Source organism: Symphalangus syndactylus, chromosome 1 (assembly GCF_028878055.3).
Source record: "Symphalangus syndactylus isolate Jambi chromosome 1, NHGRI_mSymSyn1-v2.1_pri, whole genome shotgun sequence".
Lineage (NCBI taxonomy): Eukaryota > Metazoa > Chordata > Mammalia > Primates > Hylobatidae > Symphalangus > Symphalangus syndactylus.
In genome coordinates this window covers 99387475-99405542 of record NC_072423.2, presented here as the reverse complement: position 1 = coordinate 99405542, position 18068 = coordinate 99387475, and the positions used below count along the sequence as shown (strand labels likewise).

The 18068-nt window shown below is 53.8% G+C and overlaps 1 protein-coding gene across 2 annotated transcripts in view; it reads left to right on the top strand.

Moving 5' to 3' along the window:
* SHANK2 (SH3 and multiple ankyrin repeat domains 2) overlaps positions 1 to 18068 on the top strand; it is a 682193-nt gene that overhangs the window by 334581 nt on the left and 329544 nt on the right. For both annotated transcript variants that reach the window (XM_055271428.2, XM_055271436.2), the window contains one exon: positions 8777 to 8946. In XM_055271428.2, coding sequence (XP_055127403.1) covers positions 8777 to 8946 — 170 coding nt within the window. The remainder of the gene's footprint in view (positions 1 to 8776; positions 8947 to 18068) is intronic.

The following is an 18068-nucleotide window of genomic DNA, read 5'->3' as shown; positions in this document are numbered from 1 at the left end:
GACAGTGTAGAAAGACCCTGCTGGCTGCTGTGGGGCAGGGAGCAGAGGGTATCAGGTGTTATTGTCCCGGTGGCAGAGGCCTGCATGAGCTAAGAAGCAGGGGAAGCAGAGATGGCCAGGTAGGAGGAAGCTGACTGTCCTGGGCAGGGAGGTGACTGGCCAGGCCCTGTGTCCCCCTGCACATGCTCAGCACCCCTCTCGGGCCAGACCTATTTGCCTAAACGCTGACCCAAAGCCCCAGAAACCTTGGCCAGGACTGCTGTGGGTGTAGGGTTGTGGTCAGAACCAGCCTCAGGTCACACCCTCAAGTGCAGCCTTGATGGGGTTCGGGGAGGCCTCCCAGCCTCCCCAGGGCCCCCACCGGGACTCTTGCTGGCACCAAGCAACCTAATGCCTCCTGGCCTGGGCTCGGAGCTGTGGGCAGGGTCTGCTTCCTGCATGGAGGTGCCAACCCTGGTTCGAAGCTGCCCTGAGCCAGCTTGCACAATGACGAGTGCCCCAAGGAGCTCGCCGGGCCCAGCCTGGGAGCTGGTGTTGCAGTGATGGTGTAACAGGAAGGGGGCTGCAAGGGGTGTGAGGGGGCCGAACTGTGGATGGTCAGTGTCCGCTGGGAGGTGAGGGCTATTAGTGGAGACACCACAGGGTCCCTCGCTGCCCATCACTGCACAAGTCCCTCCCAGGTGAGCCAGAGCCTGTGGCAGGGCTGTCCCTCTGAGGCAGAGAGAGGAATACGCCCCACACTTGTCCCTGCCCCCATCGTCCGCCACAGTCTCTCCTGCTCACCTGTCCCTTGGCCTGTGTTCTTCCTTCCTCCCCCGCCTCCTCCTTATCATGTTCGTGTGTGTGTGTGTGTGTGTGTGTGTGTGTTTCTTCTCCCATCCTCCTAAAGATGCTGGTCCAGGAGGGTAGGAGCCAGTGCACCTGCACACCTCTGCTCCCTCAGGTGCAGCTCCGCCCCTGGGGGCGCCCTCTGGTGGCGCCCACTGGCACTGCTGGACCATGGTCCTGAGAACATTCCTGAGACACCTGAGTCCCTGCTCTGGGAGTGCGTGGGGTGGGGGCGTCCCTGTTCCTTCTGGGTCTCTCCCAGCTGCCAGGGGGCTGGTTGGCCTGCCCAGGCTCAGAACAATTCTGGATGTATTTCTACAAAGTGGCAGCCAGTCCCAAGGGCTGCCCTGGCCTCACCCACCAGGGAACGTCCTCGCCACCCTCTCCTTGAAGAACGTTTCTTGGGTGGGGTCAGCTCAGCGGGGAAGAAAGACTCATGCTTTTGAGTTCAGTTGGTGGAAATGAATGCTGCCGACCTGTCCATGTGTCATCCATTGCATGCATGAAAGACAGCGGCACCCACCTGGCCACACAGGCAGGGTCTGGACCCCGGTAGGACCCGGTGGGGCTCTGGGAAGCCCGTCTTTGGCCCAGTGGCCTCTGTTTTCCTGAAATTAGCATGGGAACTGAGGTGCAGCTACGTTCAGGGTTTCAGGCGGGTGAAAGGGGCAGAAGGGGCCTTGGCTGCCCAGAGACGCTGCTGGTGTGGGGCCCGCAGAGTGGCTTCGAGTCAGTGCCAGGACTGCGGCTCCTGCTTGCCCTCCTGTGCCCCATCATCCTGACCCAGAAAGTGGGGGTGGCTGGGCCCTCCCAGGCTGGAGTGCAGTGTCACAATCTTGACTCACTGAAACCTATACCTCCCAGGTTCAAGCGATTCTCCTGTCTCAGCTTCCCAGGTAGCTGGGATTATAGGCATGCTCCACCATGCCCAGCTAAGTTTTGTATTTTTAGTAGAGATGGGGTTTCACCATGTTGGCCAGGCTGGTCTCCAACTCCTGACTTCAGGTGATCCACCTGCCTCAGCCTGCCAAAGTGCTGGGATTACAGGGGTGAGCCACCATGCCTGGCCTGACTTTCACCTGTGCACAGGGGTTAGTCTGGCAGGGAGCTGGGGCCAGAGAGAGGGGCATCCAGTGTCCTGTGTCGGTCCCTGAAGCAGTCATTGCAGCCAGCAAGGTAAGACATTGCAAATAATCCTAAGTCCCTGTTGTGCATCCTCAGAGATGCCATCACCAGAATCACAGAGGCAGCATGAAGCCCTCAGGCCTGAGACACACAGGGCTTGGGTGCAGGCTGACTTTCACAGTCCTGGGAAGCCAGGGAGGGAGGCGATGTTGACCAGACAGGAGATGACGCAGGGTCTGAGCCTTCAACTTAAAAACAACTGTCAGCCCAGCCAACAACATTTAGTAACGTTTGACAGACGCTCAGGGCTTGGGACCTCCTGCGTTTGCTATGCTGCCCTCTGTGCCAGAGACCTGAGCTGACAGCCTTCTCTATTCTCCTACTGCCATCTTCTGCGAGACACACCCACCTACCCACCTTGAGCAGGTCCCAGGCCTGGGTGATTGTGCCTCTTGATACCTCCAACTCTCTCACAATTCTATGTGTCAGGGGCTCCCCTAGCTCCCCTGGGATGGCCACAGGGGCCCCCCAGTGGGGCTCCCCACCTCCACCTTCTGTCTGCTCCGGTCCAGCCCTGAGGCTGCATCCAGGGTGAGCTGGTGCTCGTTCACCGGTACCACTGCGCTGTGTGGCATCCATTTTTCCCTGACATCCCTGCAGAGCCTTTCCCGTGCCCTTGCCCTTCTCTCTGCACCACCCAGCTGTCCCCTCTTGTAGCCTTTTGTGGAGAGGCCCTGTGGACTCCCTGACCTCAAGTCCTGGCCCTGTTCTCTGCGCCGACCCCTCAGACGGGCGGAAATGCATCCACTGACCTGTGCTTCTGCCCAGTTGACCATCAGCTCCCTGAGGCCTGCATCCATGTCTACCATTCACGGGGATCTGCAGACCCACATGGCTATGGGCTCACAGCCCACCCGCAGAGTACTTGCTGGATGAATGAATGAATGTGTAACTGACTGGTGAATGAATGAATGGAGAAAGGTCAGTATGTCGGCCAGTTCCTGTTCACCCAGGCTGGCTGGGAAATGGCCCAACTCACTGATCCAAATCACTCCACCAAGAAGATTACCAATTTTTTCATTTTAAGAATTCAGTGATTTGGCCCTTATACCAAAACAAGTTGGTTAGAATCCCTCCTGACTGTTCTTGGCCGGAACGTAAGGAAAACATGGACAGTTTGGGGTGCAGGAACTTCAGACCAGTCCTCACTGTGCAGGCAGGACAGCAGGAGGGACCCCCAGCGTAGCCCAGGTGCCATGTCTCCTGAGCGGGGCAGGCCCTCTTCTCCCTGGGCTGTAGAGGCCTGGCTTCTGCTGCTGACTGTGGCTGCTGTGGGAAGAGTGGGGCCTGGCAGGAGGATGTAGTTCATCAAATGAGACATCACAAGGATAAGACACCTTGTAGCAGGTGAGATCTTGTTCACCTCATTCTGTCACCAGACAGAGCAGGGAACCCTGAGCTAGGATGTGAGGACCAGCTCTGTATTTCCATACCCAAGTCACCATTTATGGAGCCTCCATTTTCACACCTGTGAAATGGGGACAAAGGTTTTCATCTTCTGCCTTTGTGGGACTTTTTGAGGTTCAAATTAACAGTGAATAAGAAGATGTGTGAGAATTTGGCTGGAACCGTACCTCACTGCCGGTAATCACTGCCTGGAACCGTGTACACCACTCTGGTCTAGAAGAAATAAGGCTTTCCTGTTTTTAGATAAAGGTTTCCCAGGCTCTGGGGTTGATGGGTTAGGGAACTGATTCCTCCAAAGAGAATCAAGAAACAGAGCTTCAAGGTTGGAGCTGTGTTCACTTTGACTTCTCTGTCAAGTGACACACACTCTGGTGCCAGCTGGACCAGTGAGGTGAGACAGGCACTTTGTTACTGACTTTGCAGCTGCAGCAGGGCAGTGTGAAGGTGCTGATGTTTGCATAACACCTGGCAGAGTGCATTATCACGGTTACTCCTGATCATCCCCTTTTCTGATAAGGGAGGTTGAGGCTTTGAGAGGTAGCTGACTTGTCCAATGATGGATAGTAAGTGTTCAGCTGGGCTTCAGGCAAGATCTTTCTGAACTTTGGGTAGATGAGTGAATAGATGTTCAGAAAAATGATAAGATGGATGGGTGGATGGGTAGATGGATGGATGAATGGTGGATAGATGGGTAGATGGATGATGGATGATGGATGGATGATGGATGGATAGATGATGGATAAATGGATGGGTGGATGGATGGATAGATGGATGGATAAATGAATGGTGGATGGATGGGTACATGGATGTTGGCTGAAAGGATGGATGAATAGATGATGGATGAGTGGATGTATGATGGATAGGTAGATGATGAATGGATGGATGGGTAGATGGATGGATGGGTGGATGGATGGGTAGATGGATGGATGATGAATAGTGGGTGGATGAGTGGGTGGGTGGATGGATGGAAGAACAGGTATTTGGGCAGATGGAAGGAGGCCTGGATAGATAACGGAGAAGAGATGAGCGGATGGATCAACTCTGATGAAGTTAACTGACTTCTCAAGTAGGGCAGGCTCAGTGTCCCCTGCCGGCTGCTGTTGAGGATGCACAGTGGGGCTGTGGGGTTCCTTGCAGAAGCTCCTTGGGTGTGGAAGTCCTGAGAAGATGCACTCCTCATTTGGTTCCTAAGTTCTGGACTTAAGAAGCTGCTGTGTCAGCCGCATAACAGTTGTGAACAGACCCTGCGAGTCCTGCTCTGTGGCTCACCCTCTGCCCTGCCCCAGCTACTGTCAGCCTTGTCCATCTGATTTTTCCTCTAGACTTTGACCCACCCTTTCCCCTCGAGAGGAAGCCCACGTGCCTCACCTTGCTTCCCCTGGAGTCAACCTATCCGGGTGCTTGGGGACTGATCATAGGGATGGGCTGACCTGACCTGCAGCCACTCCACCTGCTGAAGAGCATCCATGCAGCCCAGGGGACACTGGGGCCACCTGTGACCTCATCACTAGGACTAACCTTCAGTCCTGATGGGGCCTAATGCATCCAGCTCCTCCAAGCGCCCGTATTGCATCCCCAGCCAGGAGAGGGAGGTTGAGATGATGTCGGCATAGCCCTGTGTTCTGGCTGCTGCCGGTCCAGCCTGGATGATGGTCAATGCAGAGACAGTGACTGCCCTCGGAGCTGCAGTGGGGCTAGGAACTGAGCTTCTCATCTGCATTTTCTCATTATTCTCCCAGCAACCACAGGTGGTGGGGATCCGCCCCACCCCCACCCTCTACCACCTATTTTACAAATAAGAAAATTAAGACTCAGAGAGGTAAAGTGACTCACTGAAGGTCACACAGCTGGGGTAGGTCAGCCTGGAAGTGACGGGAGGTTCAGGCCATCCACAGAGCCCATGATGGCCGCTGGCCTTGCTGGCTTCATCACTCAGGGCAGATGTAGGGAGGTGCATTAAGGGAAGTTCAAGGAGAGGAGGGATTCTGACCCTGGGGTGCTGTATTATCCTGGAGTTCCCTTGGTTGCCGGGATTCTCCTCCCCGCATCCCTGCTGGCCTGGGAGCCAGAGAAGAGACAGCTGTGAGATGCTCAGTGCCTGCGGTACAGGCTCCCACCCCTCCCAGCTCTCGGTTCTGTGCCAGTCCAGCCCTGAGTCAGGCTGAGTTGAATGAATGCGTCCGAGTGCTGGTGGACGTGCAGAAGGCTGGGCAGGCTGGCAGGGAAGCCTCTCAGGTGGGGGCCTGGCCCAGCGCTACTGTTGCATTTCTCAGCTTCCCTTGCAGAGCAGGAAGGCCCAGTGTCCTTTCCCTCTGCTCCCTGGTGGCTCACTGGGCTATGCCTTTGGACAAGAGGAGGCCACCAAAACTGGCTTTTGCAGAAGTTCCTGCTCCAGGAACTCCTGGGGTGTTTGGGGATAAATGATGTCCATCGATAGGGAACAGCAGTCCTTTGGAATTCTGGCTGTGCACATCGATGCACTGCTGTGCCACACCGTGCCCGGTGGGCTCCATCTTGTGCCCAGGCTGCATGGCAGTGACAGTTCAGAGAGACGCCTGTGCCCCCAGGAGTCTGTGAATGCCACATTTGTGGCTGTGACTTAGGGGAGGAATGGCATCCCTAGGGACAGGGGACAGGGAAGTCCTAACTGCCTGCAGCCTCCCCCATCTCTCAATGTCGTCAGAGCCCAGGTAAGCGTCCAAGACGCCCACCTGTTCCAGAAGAGGCCACTGTCCTGCCCTGTCTCTGCTCCCCATGGTTTCAGGACAAATCTGAGATTTGGAGTCAGGCAGACAGACTGAGTGTTCAGGCCCAGTCTGCTCCCTACAGAGTAATCAGAGTACATGGAGCCCTGGCTCCTCAAACACATTGACACGGGTAAGGTCCCCGTGGCCAGATCTCACCATCCTAATGCCGAGAGAAGGAGTAAGAAGCAGAACTAAATACAGCCCTGTTGCCCTTCTGTAACTTTATACAAGCAGAGAGCAAACTACAAGGCAATTATCAGGGACACATGAGTCGGGTGACTACAGTAGTGAAGGCACGTGATGAGGGGGAGGCTTATGTTAAATGCCAAAAGAGGGTAGTCACATCCGCTTCTAGAACTTTCCCTGCAAGCCTGTTTTGTGTGGGTCCCTGTGTGCATGGGCCCTTCCTCCCTGTCCTCATAGAAAGACTGATGCTGCCTCCATCGCCTCAGAGGCCACAGCACCTAAAGTTTGGGAGGGGAACCATGGTCAGAGACCACTCGCTTCCCTGCAGCCAGGGGCCCTGCTGGAGGACGCCAGCCGCAGGTGGACGCTTTCTCTGTCTTTCTGAGCATGTGCCCGGGAGGGCCGTCCTGAATTTCTGGCCAGCTTCCTCCGTGTAGATGCGTTTGTTTCTAAGGATGGCCGTCCTGAATTTCTGGCCAGCTTCCTCTGTGTAGATGCGTTTGTTTCTAAGGACGCCCGTCCTGGCCACTTTGTAGGTGCATCTCAGAGTACTTTGTGCTGCGTGTCCTGTCGCTGGGCCCTGTTAAGGTGTGTCTTACTGTCGGGTGTAGAAGTCAGGTTGAAAACATAGCTCTGTGCAAAATCAATGACATACAGCAAGAACTGATATTAGTTCCTCTAGTGTGTTTTCGCTGGGGCCCCTGGGAACTGCACTGGAAGAACCGAGGTCATGACCTATTTTGATGGAAGGTCCTGGGTGCTTCCTCGTCCAGTGTGACTGATGCTCACAGTGAGGTGGATGAAATGTCGGACACCCATGGCCTTCCTGGATCTCTGTCTCCACCTGAGTCTCTTTGGGGTTTGTTTGTTTTTGTTTTTTTGAGACAGGATCTCACTTTGTCACCCAGGCTGGAGTGCGGTGGCGCAATCATGACTTACTGCAGCCGCGACCTCCTGGCTACAAGCAATCCTCCCACCTGAGCCTCCCAAGTAGTGAGAACCACAAATGCACAGCACCATGCCTGGCCAAGTTTTTTTTAGTAGAAATAGGGTTTCATCATGTTGCCCAGGCTAGTCTTTTTTAAAATAGTGCCAAAATAGGCCAGGTGCGGTGGCTCACACCTGTAACTTCAGCACTTTGGGAGGCTGAGGCAGGTGGATCATTTGAGGCCAGAACTTTGAGATCATCCTGGTGAACATGGTGAAACCCCATCTCTACTAAAAATACAAAAATTAGCCAGGCATGGTGGCAGGCACCTGTAATCCCAGATACTCAGGAGGCTGAGGCACGAGAATTGCTTGAACCTGGGAGGCAGAGGTTGCAGTGAACCGAGATCATGCCACTGCAGTCCCACCTGGGTGACAGAGTGAGATGTTGTCTCAAATAAATAAAATGAAGTAAAATGGTGGAAAAATATATGTAACATCAAATTTATCACCTTAGAACCATTTTGAAGTGCACAGTTCAGTGGGTTTCAGTGGAATACATTCGAGTGCTGTGCAACCATCACCACCATCCATCTCCAGAACCTTCTCATCTTGTGAAACCAAAACTCTGTCCCCGTTGAACCCTCACTCCCCATTCTCTCCACCAGCCCCCGGCACCCGCCATTCTACTTTCTGTGTCCATGAATCTGACAGCTCTCAGGCCCCCACATGGCTGGGATCACACAGTCTGTGTTCTTTTGTGTCTGGCGAATCTCACTGAGCAGTGTCCCCAAGGTTCACCCACGGTGTAGCCTGTGTCAGAGTTTACATTTTTTTTTTTTTTTGGAGACAGAGTCTCACTCTGTCACCCAGGCTGGAGTGCAGTGGTGCAATCTCGGCTCACTGCAACCTCCGCCTCCCAGGTTCAAGCAATTCTCCTGCCTCAGCCTCTCCAGTAGCTGTGCTCACCACCACACCCTGGTATTTTTTGAATTTTTAGTGCAGACAAGGTTTCACCATGTTGGCCATGCTGGTCCCAAACTCATGATCTCAGGTGGTCCGCCCACCTCAGCCTCCCAAAGTGCTGGGATTACAGATATGATCCCACCACACCTGGCCCAGAGTTTAATTCCTGATAGAGGCTAAACAGCGTTCCATTGTTATGTTTGGACCACCCTGTGTCTCTCCATTCTGTGGAGGGACCCTTGGGCTGCTGTGAACGGTGCCACTGTGAACGCAGGTGTGCAGATGTCTCCCTGAGTGGCTGCTGTCTGTCTGTACGGGGCAGACCCGCAAGTGGGATTGCTGGATCTGCCTGAGCCTCTGACCACAGTGCTGCCCTGGCCCGTTCCCATCTTCCTGTCTGGCATCAGGAGTTCTGATGCGGCGACCGAGGCGCAGCATGTGTTGAATGGCTTGGCTGTGGTTTGTGGCGTGTGTCTTGTGACCTTGTGACTCTGCTCTCTCTCTCTCTCTGCCCCTCTCGCCTGGTCCAGGTCGCCTTTTGCTCCTGGTGCCAACAAGGACTCACTCTCGGCCTTCGAGTACCCGGGGCCCAAGCGGAAGCTCTACAGTGCCGTGCCTGGGAGGCTCTTCGTCGCCGTCAAGCCATACCAACCCCAAGTGGACGGCGAGATCCCCCTTCACCGCGGCGACAGAGTCAAAGGTCAGTGTCTGCTGGTTGTCCTCCGCTCCCGGAGTGAGGTCAGGCTGGGGCCCTTCATCCGGCCTGCTGTGGGGACCATGTCCAAGGCTGTGCTTCTCCATGGAAAATACAGGCCCCTGGAAGGGCAGGAATGGGGAACAGAGTGACGTTCCCAGACCCTTTCCCTCACTCTCCAGGAAGCTGCTGTGGCACCCCCAGTGCTGGGTCTCAGGGATCCAAGGGGACACATCCATTGGGAATGAGATTCCACTTGAGAAGGGCAGTGGGGGAGCCAGATGAGGGCATCGAAGAGCAGAGCTCCTTTCCATCCCCTAAGTCTGAAGTGTCAGGGTGGGACCTGGCGTGGGTCGGCTTTGGGGTCTCCAGGTAGATGGTCTGGTGGGACCTGAGGCCCGGGACCTGCAGTGTTCAAAGGAAGGAATTCTACCAGGTTGGAAGGAAAGATTCTCAAAGCAGAATCCTGGGAACCAGCGTTGAGGAGCCTCTGGGGAGCCATTGTTAACACCAGGTCAAGAAGGGGTTAGACGTTGTTCCTGGGGTATTGGGGAGCCAGCGATGGTTTCTGCCCAGGGGGAAATCAGGTATGTGAGGCACTGCAGGAAGATAAAAGTAGGGTTGGAGGGAAGTTGGCAGTGGTGGCATCTGAGGCACTCAGCAGAAGCAACATGGCAGGTGTGGGCTGCAGAGGTTGTGTGGGATGGTAGGAACTCACTGGGTGGAGCAAGAAAGGCCTAACACACGTGGCCAGCACGCCCGGGCCTTGCCATTGGAGGGCAGGCTTCCAGAGGATGCGTGGCGTGGGTGGAAGGTGTGGCCCTTAGAGGTCAGTAGGCCCGGTTCAAATCCCGCCTTCCGCAGCTGGCTGCCGCCTGGCCCCCAGCAGGTAATTGACTCAGTTCCTTTCTCTGCGTGCCACACCGATCAGGTCAGCTTGACCTGGGTTACTGCAACATTCTAATTACGGCAGAGCCCCGCCACTTGCCTGATGGCCAGTGTTCCTGCTGCACACATATTTCATCATTTGATAGCATCAAATAAGTCCCTGGAGCTCTATTCATATTTTTCAGTCATTTTTCTTTACATTAGATCATTTCTATTGGTTATTGTTTATTTACCCTTTCCTTTGTAATGCCCCTTTGGCTGTTAAGTCTGTCTTTTGAGTTTTATAATTTCAGAAATTATGTTTGCTAGCTTTTCCGTGTATCATTTTTATTGTTGCCTTTTATTTGCCAAGACTTCCTATTACCCTGTTGAGATTTTTTTTGTTTATTAAAAACTTAGTTTTTGTTTTGTTTTTACAACATTGTAGATTGGTGTAATTGCCACTTTAAAATCCCTCACACTTACCCCATCAACTTGGCTGTCTCTCTGAGGACTAGTGCTGACAGCCACCTTCCCTCCTGCCCACTGAGGCCAGCCCTGAGATGTCAGGTGACAAGGATGTCAAGGCCCCGCATTTGGGGAGCAAGAGGGGCCATCTGTGCAGCGATCAGGGCCAATGCTGGCTTTGTTAGCAACCCTGTTCTAGGAAGTGAGAGCTGAGGTTCCTAGTTAGAGAAGGTTTTCTGACCGGTCTGCACACTCAGGGCCACCCCCTAGGCCCAAGTGGGAGCCAAGGAGGCTCACTGTCCCTCCAGAGCAGGAAGGGACACACGGTCCTCCTGTCCAGGCCTGTCCCTATTGTAGGGAGGAGAAGCCTGGGGCTCAGGGGTCGAAGGGTGGAGCTTCTCCTCTGTGAGCCTTAATTGGAGTTCACTGATGCCCAGGGAGGAGGCTGGGGTGCAGCTGGCAGTCCCTGTAGGGCAGCCAGGTTAGTCCTGGACTTCCAAAGGGGCAGAGAGGCCTGTAAAGATGAACCTGGAGCCCGGGGCTGGGCATCTGTGGACTCACTCATACCAACCCATAATCCAGGAGGGGCAGAGCTGCAGGCAAGCTTCCATGCTGTGAACTTGTCACGCATCCCCAGTGCCTTAGACATAGAGCAGAGGCCCGTGGGAGTGGGCACTGAACAGCTGAGAGTCCCTTAGAGGGGATCCCGAGTAGCAGCATGGATGAGCAGGAGCTCAAGGGAGAGGGGGAGCCGGCGATGAGCCCATCAGTGGGCCCGAGTCTCCCACAGTCCGGCAGTGGTAGGCAGACTTGAGGACCCAGGACTCGCAGGGGTCGTGGGACATGGCAGGCGAATCCACATCTCACACCTTAATTCCCAGAAGCTCTGGGGGCCTTCCCCTGTCCAACTCCCTGGGCTTGGTAGAATGAGCCAACAAAGGAAAGAAGGGAGGTCGTGTGACTCCTATCCAGGCCCCAGGACTGGGCTTCCTTGGCCTCTCTGCCCCTCCCCAGCACACTGGAACCCAGCAGCACCTCCTCAAACATGACCAGACTGGAACCCGCCCCTCGCAGGAGCATGGGGCGTGCGGGGAGCTGGGCCTGTCTCCCAGGGAGAACAGAAATGACAGAGCTCAGTTCCAAAACTCACACTTCAAAGGATCGATGGCAAAGGACTGCTGTTCTGAAAAGAGATTCGAGTGGGCCGCGCAGGCCATTTGCACACAATTGGCGCAGAGCCCCTTCCTGCTGCCAGTGGCGCCGCTCTTCCTTCCTGCCGAGCTGTCGGTGCCTCCTCCCCATCGTGGTGTGGCCCGCACATCCTTGCTGTCTGCATGGCAGTGCTTAGAGGCGGGCGGGTCGAGCTGATCCACTGCCTGCAGAGCCAAGGCCCTTTGGAGGAATTCTGTCCCCTTGATATCAAGAGAACAACCATTGTGGGCAGGAAACCCAGCTGCCTGGCTGGCAGGGGCAGGTCTGGGAGGGTTTCCAGAGAAACCAAACTCATTTTTTGCAGTGGAAGTCAGGCCCCGGGCAGCAGGCAGGCAGGGTGGCTGTGACGGACCCCAGGGTGGCCCTGGGGTCCTGTTGATAACACTGCTGCTGCTGGCTCTTTCAGAAGGTTAATTTACATCTCCTCTGCTCGGTCCCATTTGGGAAGGGGTTGACATTCCCAGTAGACAGGATACCATGTACCTGGGAAAACATACCCCAACATTTTTCTCCTAAAATAAGGGGTGCCCAAAAATAGGTGTGTACATGTTCTGATTCCCCCACTGACCCTCCTTTTTTTTTTTTTAATTCAAGGGCTCCTCTTTGTCCTTCACTATACCTGGCACATTCGTCCCTCCACCCCCGATAGTTCTTTATGCAAGATCCAGCATCAGGCTTCTGAGCCAGAGGCTCCTGCCCAAGCTGTGTACCTGAGTGCAGTTTCTCAGCCTCTCTTCCCAAAGTCCCTGCATCTGAGACATGAGGGGAGTTTGTTAAATGTGCAGATCTCCTGGCCATCCATCCCTACATCTGCAGAATTGTATCTCCAAGGACACACAGCCCGGGAATCTGAATAGTTAACAAGCTCCTCAGGTGATTTTGCAGCATTCCTGACTGTGACAGATTGTAGACCCTCTGCAGGCAGGACTATGTTTTCTTCTTGTTTGTTTCCCAAGCATGTGACACAGTGCTTGGAATGGGATAGATGATGGATGGATGAAATGGCTGGATGGCTGGGTGGGTGGGTGGACGGATGGGCAGGCATGCAGGCAGATGAACGGATGGATGGACAGATGGATGGAGAGGCGGATAGGCAGATGGGTGGGTGGATAGGCAGATGAATTGACAAATGGGTGGACAGGCGGATGGATGGATTGGATGGATGGATGGATGGATGGATGGATGGATGGATGGATGGATGGATAAGTGGATAGATGGATGGGTGGATGGGTAGATGGGTAGATGGGAAGATGGATGAATGGGTGGGTGGATGGATGGATGGATGGATGGATGGATGGGTAGATGGGAAGATGGGAAGGTGGATGGATGGATGGATGGATGGATGGATGGATGGATGGATGGATGGATAGATGGGAAGATGGATGAATGGGTAGATGGATGGATGGGTGGATGGGTAGATGGGAAGATAGATGAGTGGGTAGATGGATAGATGAATGGATGGATGGGTAGATGGATAGATGGATGAATGGTTGGGTGGGTAGATGGGAAGATAGATGGATGGGTAGATAGATGAATGGGTAGATGGATGGATGGGTAGATGGATGGATGGGTGGATGGGCAGATGTAAAGATGGACGAATGAGTAGATGGATAGATGGATGGATGGGCCGATGGATAGATGGGGGGATGGGTAGATGGGAAGATAGATGAATGGGTAGATGGGTGGGTGGATGGATGGATAGATGGATGGATGGTTGGATGGGAATATGGATGAATGGGAAGATAGATGAATGGGTAGACGGATGGATGGATGGATGGATGGATGGGTAGATGGATGGATGGGTAGATGGATGGATGGGTGGGTGGGTAGATGGGAAGTTAGATGAATGGGTGGATGGGTGGATAGGTAGATGGATGGGTGGATGGGTATGTAGATGGGAAGATGGATGAATGGGTAAATGGATGGATGGATGGGTAGATGGATGGATGGGTGAGTGGGTAGATGGGAAGTTGGATGAATGGGTAGATGGATGGATGGGTGGATGGGTAAATAGGAAGATGAATGAATGGGTGGGTAGGTGGGTGGTGGGTGGATGTATGTATGTATGGATGGGTGGGTAAATGGATGGAAGGGTAGATGGATGGATGAGTAGGTGGGAAGATGGATGGATGGATGGATGAATGGATGGATGGATACGTGGTTGAGTTTGATAGGTGGACGAATGAGTGGATAGATGGGTAGCTGGATAGGTGGTGAGTGAGTGAGTGCATGACAGCATGGAAGAATGACAGAGTTTTCTAAACAGCAGTGTGTGTTTTGTCCCACACTCTCACCACCGTGCTTCCATCCTGCTTTTCCTCTGCTCAGACAGCAGCTATCCCTGTGTCTTCCCATCAGCTCCTCCTTCAGGATTCGGCCGCCATGTCCCTTCCTCTGGGAGTGTCCCCGCCCCCACCTGCCACGCTCCCTCTCTACTTTTTGGCCCAGGCCACACAGGCCTCTGATGCTGATGCAGCACGTGGCACAATAAGCGTGGTCATTTTAGGGGTTCATTTATTTAACAGACACACAATGAACCCCTGAGGGTTCCTGGCCATGGGTGAGGCCTAGGGAAGCAGTGATGATTGACCCTGCTTGCTGCAAGCCCCCATTCTGGCAAGCAAAAACTAAGCCCACGACATAGCATTGCCAGTGCTGGGGGGTGGGGGCACAGGGGGCACCAACATTTCTGCTCTGTGACATTAGGTGGGTGGACAGTGAGGCCATCTTCCTCTTCTGAAGCTCCTCCAGGTGTCTGCCCCAAATCGTGCACCATCTTTGTGACCCCAGAGCCCAGCACAGTCCCTGGCCCAAGTAAGTCCTGTGTCAATTTAAGCAGAAGGATATGCGGATTCAAGAACACCATGCATGGCTTGAAATTGAAGATGGCCCAGAGGTACATTAGAAACCAGCATGTTGGGTACAGAACAGGAAAAACGCTGGGTCTCAGCAACTCCCTCTTCCGCAGTGACCTGGCAGGTTTCTGTACCCAGGCTGGGGTCGAGGCGGAGAAAGTGGAGCATAGCAGAAGGGTCGGAGCCACCCCTGTCCCAGCTCATTCAGTACGGGGAATCACTGCTGCTTTCCAGTTTGCAAGAGAGCTGCTGAGGCAGGGAGCGGCCCACTGTGGTGGCCGTGGTGAGGACAGCAGGGCTGGCCCTTCTCCAACCAGCTTATCCCCACTGTGGCCTCAGGGAGCATGTGGGACCCATAGAGAGATCCGCAGTTGGTTCTCATAGGTGCCTTAAAGCATCGTCTGTGTTGGAGCAGACATGGTGTTGAGGATAGACCTTCTTTCTAGCCAGGTTTCCCAGGGCCCCCAGCCATGCCGTATGTGCCCCTCCCCCCATCCTCATGCCCTGGGTGCAATGCGTTCACCTGCTCTCTACCCACCATTCAAAGCACTGCCTCTTCCTGCACGGCTTGCCCCGAGTCTTGCTGCCCTGCCTCCTTGCTTCCGTAGTCTTCCTTCTGCCTCTCGGTTTGGCTGGGACGATTCTCATTTGATCCTCTGTGGTAGAGTCAGTCCTATCACACCATGGCTCCCCTGCAAGTCTGGGGCTCCAGGGACAGGGTCCTTGACAATTTTTCCAGCCAGAGCACCCAAAGGCAAGGCAGGACTCCAGACTTGAGAATTCACCTGGTTGCCTGCTCAGAATTCACTCTCAGAATTCACCCTAGTGTTCCGCATGGAGGAGGTGGGGCCACAGAGAGCACAGGAGTCCCCGGGGTCCCTCAGCATCCCAGTGATGGGGCCGAGTCTCTCGCCTCCCAGCCCAGTGCTCACTCTTGTACTGCCGGGTGGATGGAGACTTCCTCTCTTCTCCTCCACCTCTTCTTACTGGGGGTGTGGAGTCTTTACTTTTCAATGAATTGCATCAGCAAACAATGGGGGAGCCAAGCCCAGCCCCTTCCTCACCATATGAGGAACACCCATTCCTACCTGGATGCAGGTGTTCTGTCAGGGAGGCACTCAAGGCACAAACCCCTCTCTTGCTCCCCAGTCTCTGAAGAGGACCAGCAGGTACCATTTGCACAACCAGAAACCCAGAAGGGCCCCTCCTCCATTCCCCTGCACCCTCAGCACAGGTCCTGCTGTTTCTACACCCCTGACACAAAGGCTCCCCGTGGTGGGGGGACCCCTTGCAGCATGTCACCTCTGCCTCCTTGTACAAGCCCATTGGAAACAGCGTTTCATATTTTTGGTTGGTTTTGTAATAACAATAACACATCCTGAAGTGCATACTTGATAGAGATTAAATATGGAACTAAAAGGAGTGATTCTCCTGGAGAGGGGAGTTTGGAAGAAAAGTCAGGCAAGAGTGTTGGGTCCTCATTCCACACTGGGCTCACGTGCCTCTGATTCACGCATAGCAACGCTTATGAGCTAGATAGTATTGTCATGCTCTGATAAATGAGGAAACTGAGGCACAGAGAGACCGAGTTTTCCCAAGCATCGCATAGCTAAGATAGGGCAGAGCTTCCATGGAAGAAGATACCAGTCTCTACCTATGCAGTTCCCTTCTCCCCAGGCCCATATGAAACAGCAGAATGATCTCACAGCCGTGAAGGAAGGAGAGGATGGGTATCTTTGTGGGCATTGGCTCCTAGTGGCACATCAGGAAGTCCTTGGCCTCTCTTTGCAGCCCGGGGTACTGCTCTGAGATGACCCTCTCAGGTCCAGGGTTCTGCTGGGAAACTGTGGGGCACATCCTGGTCAGCTGGGCTGAGAGGAGCCCACAGGCCCTGCATCAAGTTTTGGAGGAGATGCTTCAGGCAGTGATGATTGTCCTGGTCACCTGGGATGTGGCTGATATGTTTCAGTTAGGTCATTTTTTCAGGTTATTAGGAACTTATAAAGTGGGATTTTCAGTTCCATTAACCTTCAAAAATCGTGGGCTGAGTGGTTCTCTGTCTGGCCTCTGAGACTAAAATGAGGGCCAGAGGAGAACAATTCTGGGGCCATGATTCCTCTTTCAGCAGGGCTGGTGCCTTTGGGTCTTGAGTAATTTAAAAGAAGGTAAAGATGTGGAGAGATCAGATTGTTCTCTCCTAAGTAGGATACAGACTGGTTCAGTGGCTCACGCCGGTAATCCCAAACACTTTGGGAGGTGGAGGCAGGCGGATTGCTTGAGCTTAGGGTTGTGAAACCAGCCTGGGCAACATAGTGAGACCCTGTCCCTAAAAAAGTAATAATAATAATAATTAATGAGGTGTGGTGGTACACGTCTGTCATCACAGCAACTCCGGAGGCTGAGGTGGGAGGATCGCTTAAGCCTGGGAGGTCAAGGCTGCAGTGAGCTGTGATGGCACCACTGCACTTCAGCCTGGGTGACAAAGCAAGACCCTGCCTCAAAAAAATAAATAAAAAATAAATAAATAAATAAATCCTAAGATATAGATTTTCCTTCCTCACTTTGCCACTGCAAGCTTTGCAAGCTTTATGACAGAAATAGTTATCACAATGGGGCCATGGGGACCAGTGGAGTCCTCGTGACCTTCCCCCTACCCCATGGTGTCTTTGGGCTTATGTCCCTCACCCTTGCTCAGCAGTTGAGTTTAAAAACAAACATGCTTTATTCTTCCAGCGGATGTTCATTGAGGGCCTACTGTGTACCCAGTACATGGCCCGGGGAGGGATGCCTGTGTCTGGACTCAGCAACTTCCACCCTGTAGGCTAGGGCGGCCGTGTCTGTCCAGTGATGTACATGGTCCCCAGGCCAAGGTCAATGTGTGGCCACCATCGCTTCTCTCCTGGGGAATTGGCTTCTTTCAACCACAAGTAAGAAAGAAACCTGCAGTCCTTGCCAGCAACCACATACTGAATAGGTTCCTGATTAATAAGCCAGCACACCAGTGGGCCAGGCCTCCAAAGGGCTGGTGCTGACTGTGTGAGGTTTTTAGTGCAGTTCCTTCCATTTTAAGTGAAGATAATTCCACGTCCACACCATTGTCAGATGATTCGTGAGCGGCTCGCCCATCTTCTGCTGTGATTTTTTTCTTTTTTTTTCTTTTTTTTTTTGAGATGTCGTCTCACACTGTCACCCAGGCTGTGAGTGCAGTGGCGCGATCTCGGCTCACTGCAACTTTCATCTTCCAGGTTCAAGTGATTCTCCCGTCTCAGCCTCCCAAGTAGCTGAGATTACAGGTGTGTGCCATCACACCTGGCTAATTTTTGTATTTTTAGTAGAGATAGGGTTCGCTATGTTGGCCAGGCTGGTCTTGAACTCCTGACCTCAGAGGGTCCACCCCCCTCGGCCCCCCAAAGTGCTGGGATTACAGGCATGAGCCACTGCGCCCGGCCCTCTGCTGTGATTTCTCCTTCCCCACGCTTGTTTAAAAGATCCAGACAGAGTCGGGCAGGTGGATTTTCTTTCTTCCAGTCCTTCTGCCTCCGGTTCTTGCCCAGCTTAGGAGGGGAAGGTATGACCTCATCATTGCCTCCCCGCTTTGTGGCAGTGCCCCCCGACTCCACTTTTATATCTGAAATCATTGATGGTAAGGACAGCCAAGCACCACTGTTCCGTCTCATGTGCAACACTGAGAGGTGCTACAGGGCCGCCATGCACATCCATTTGTAT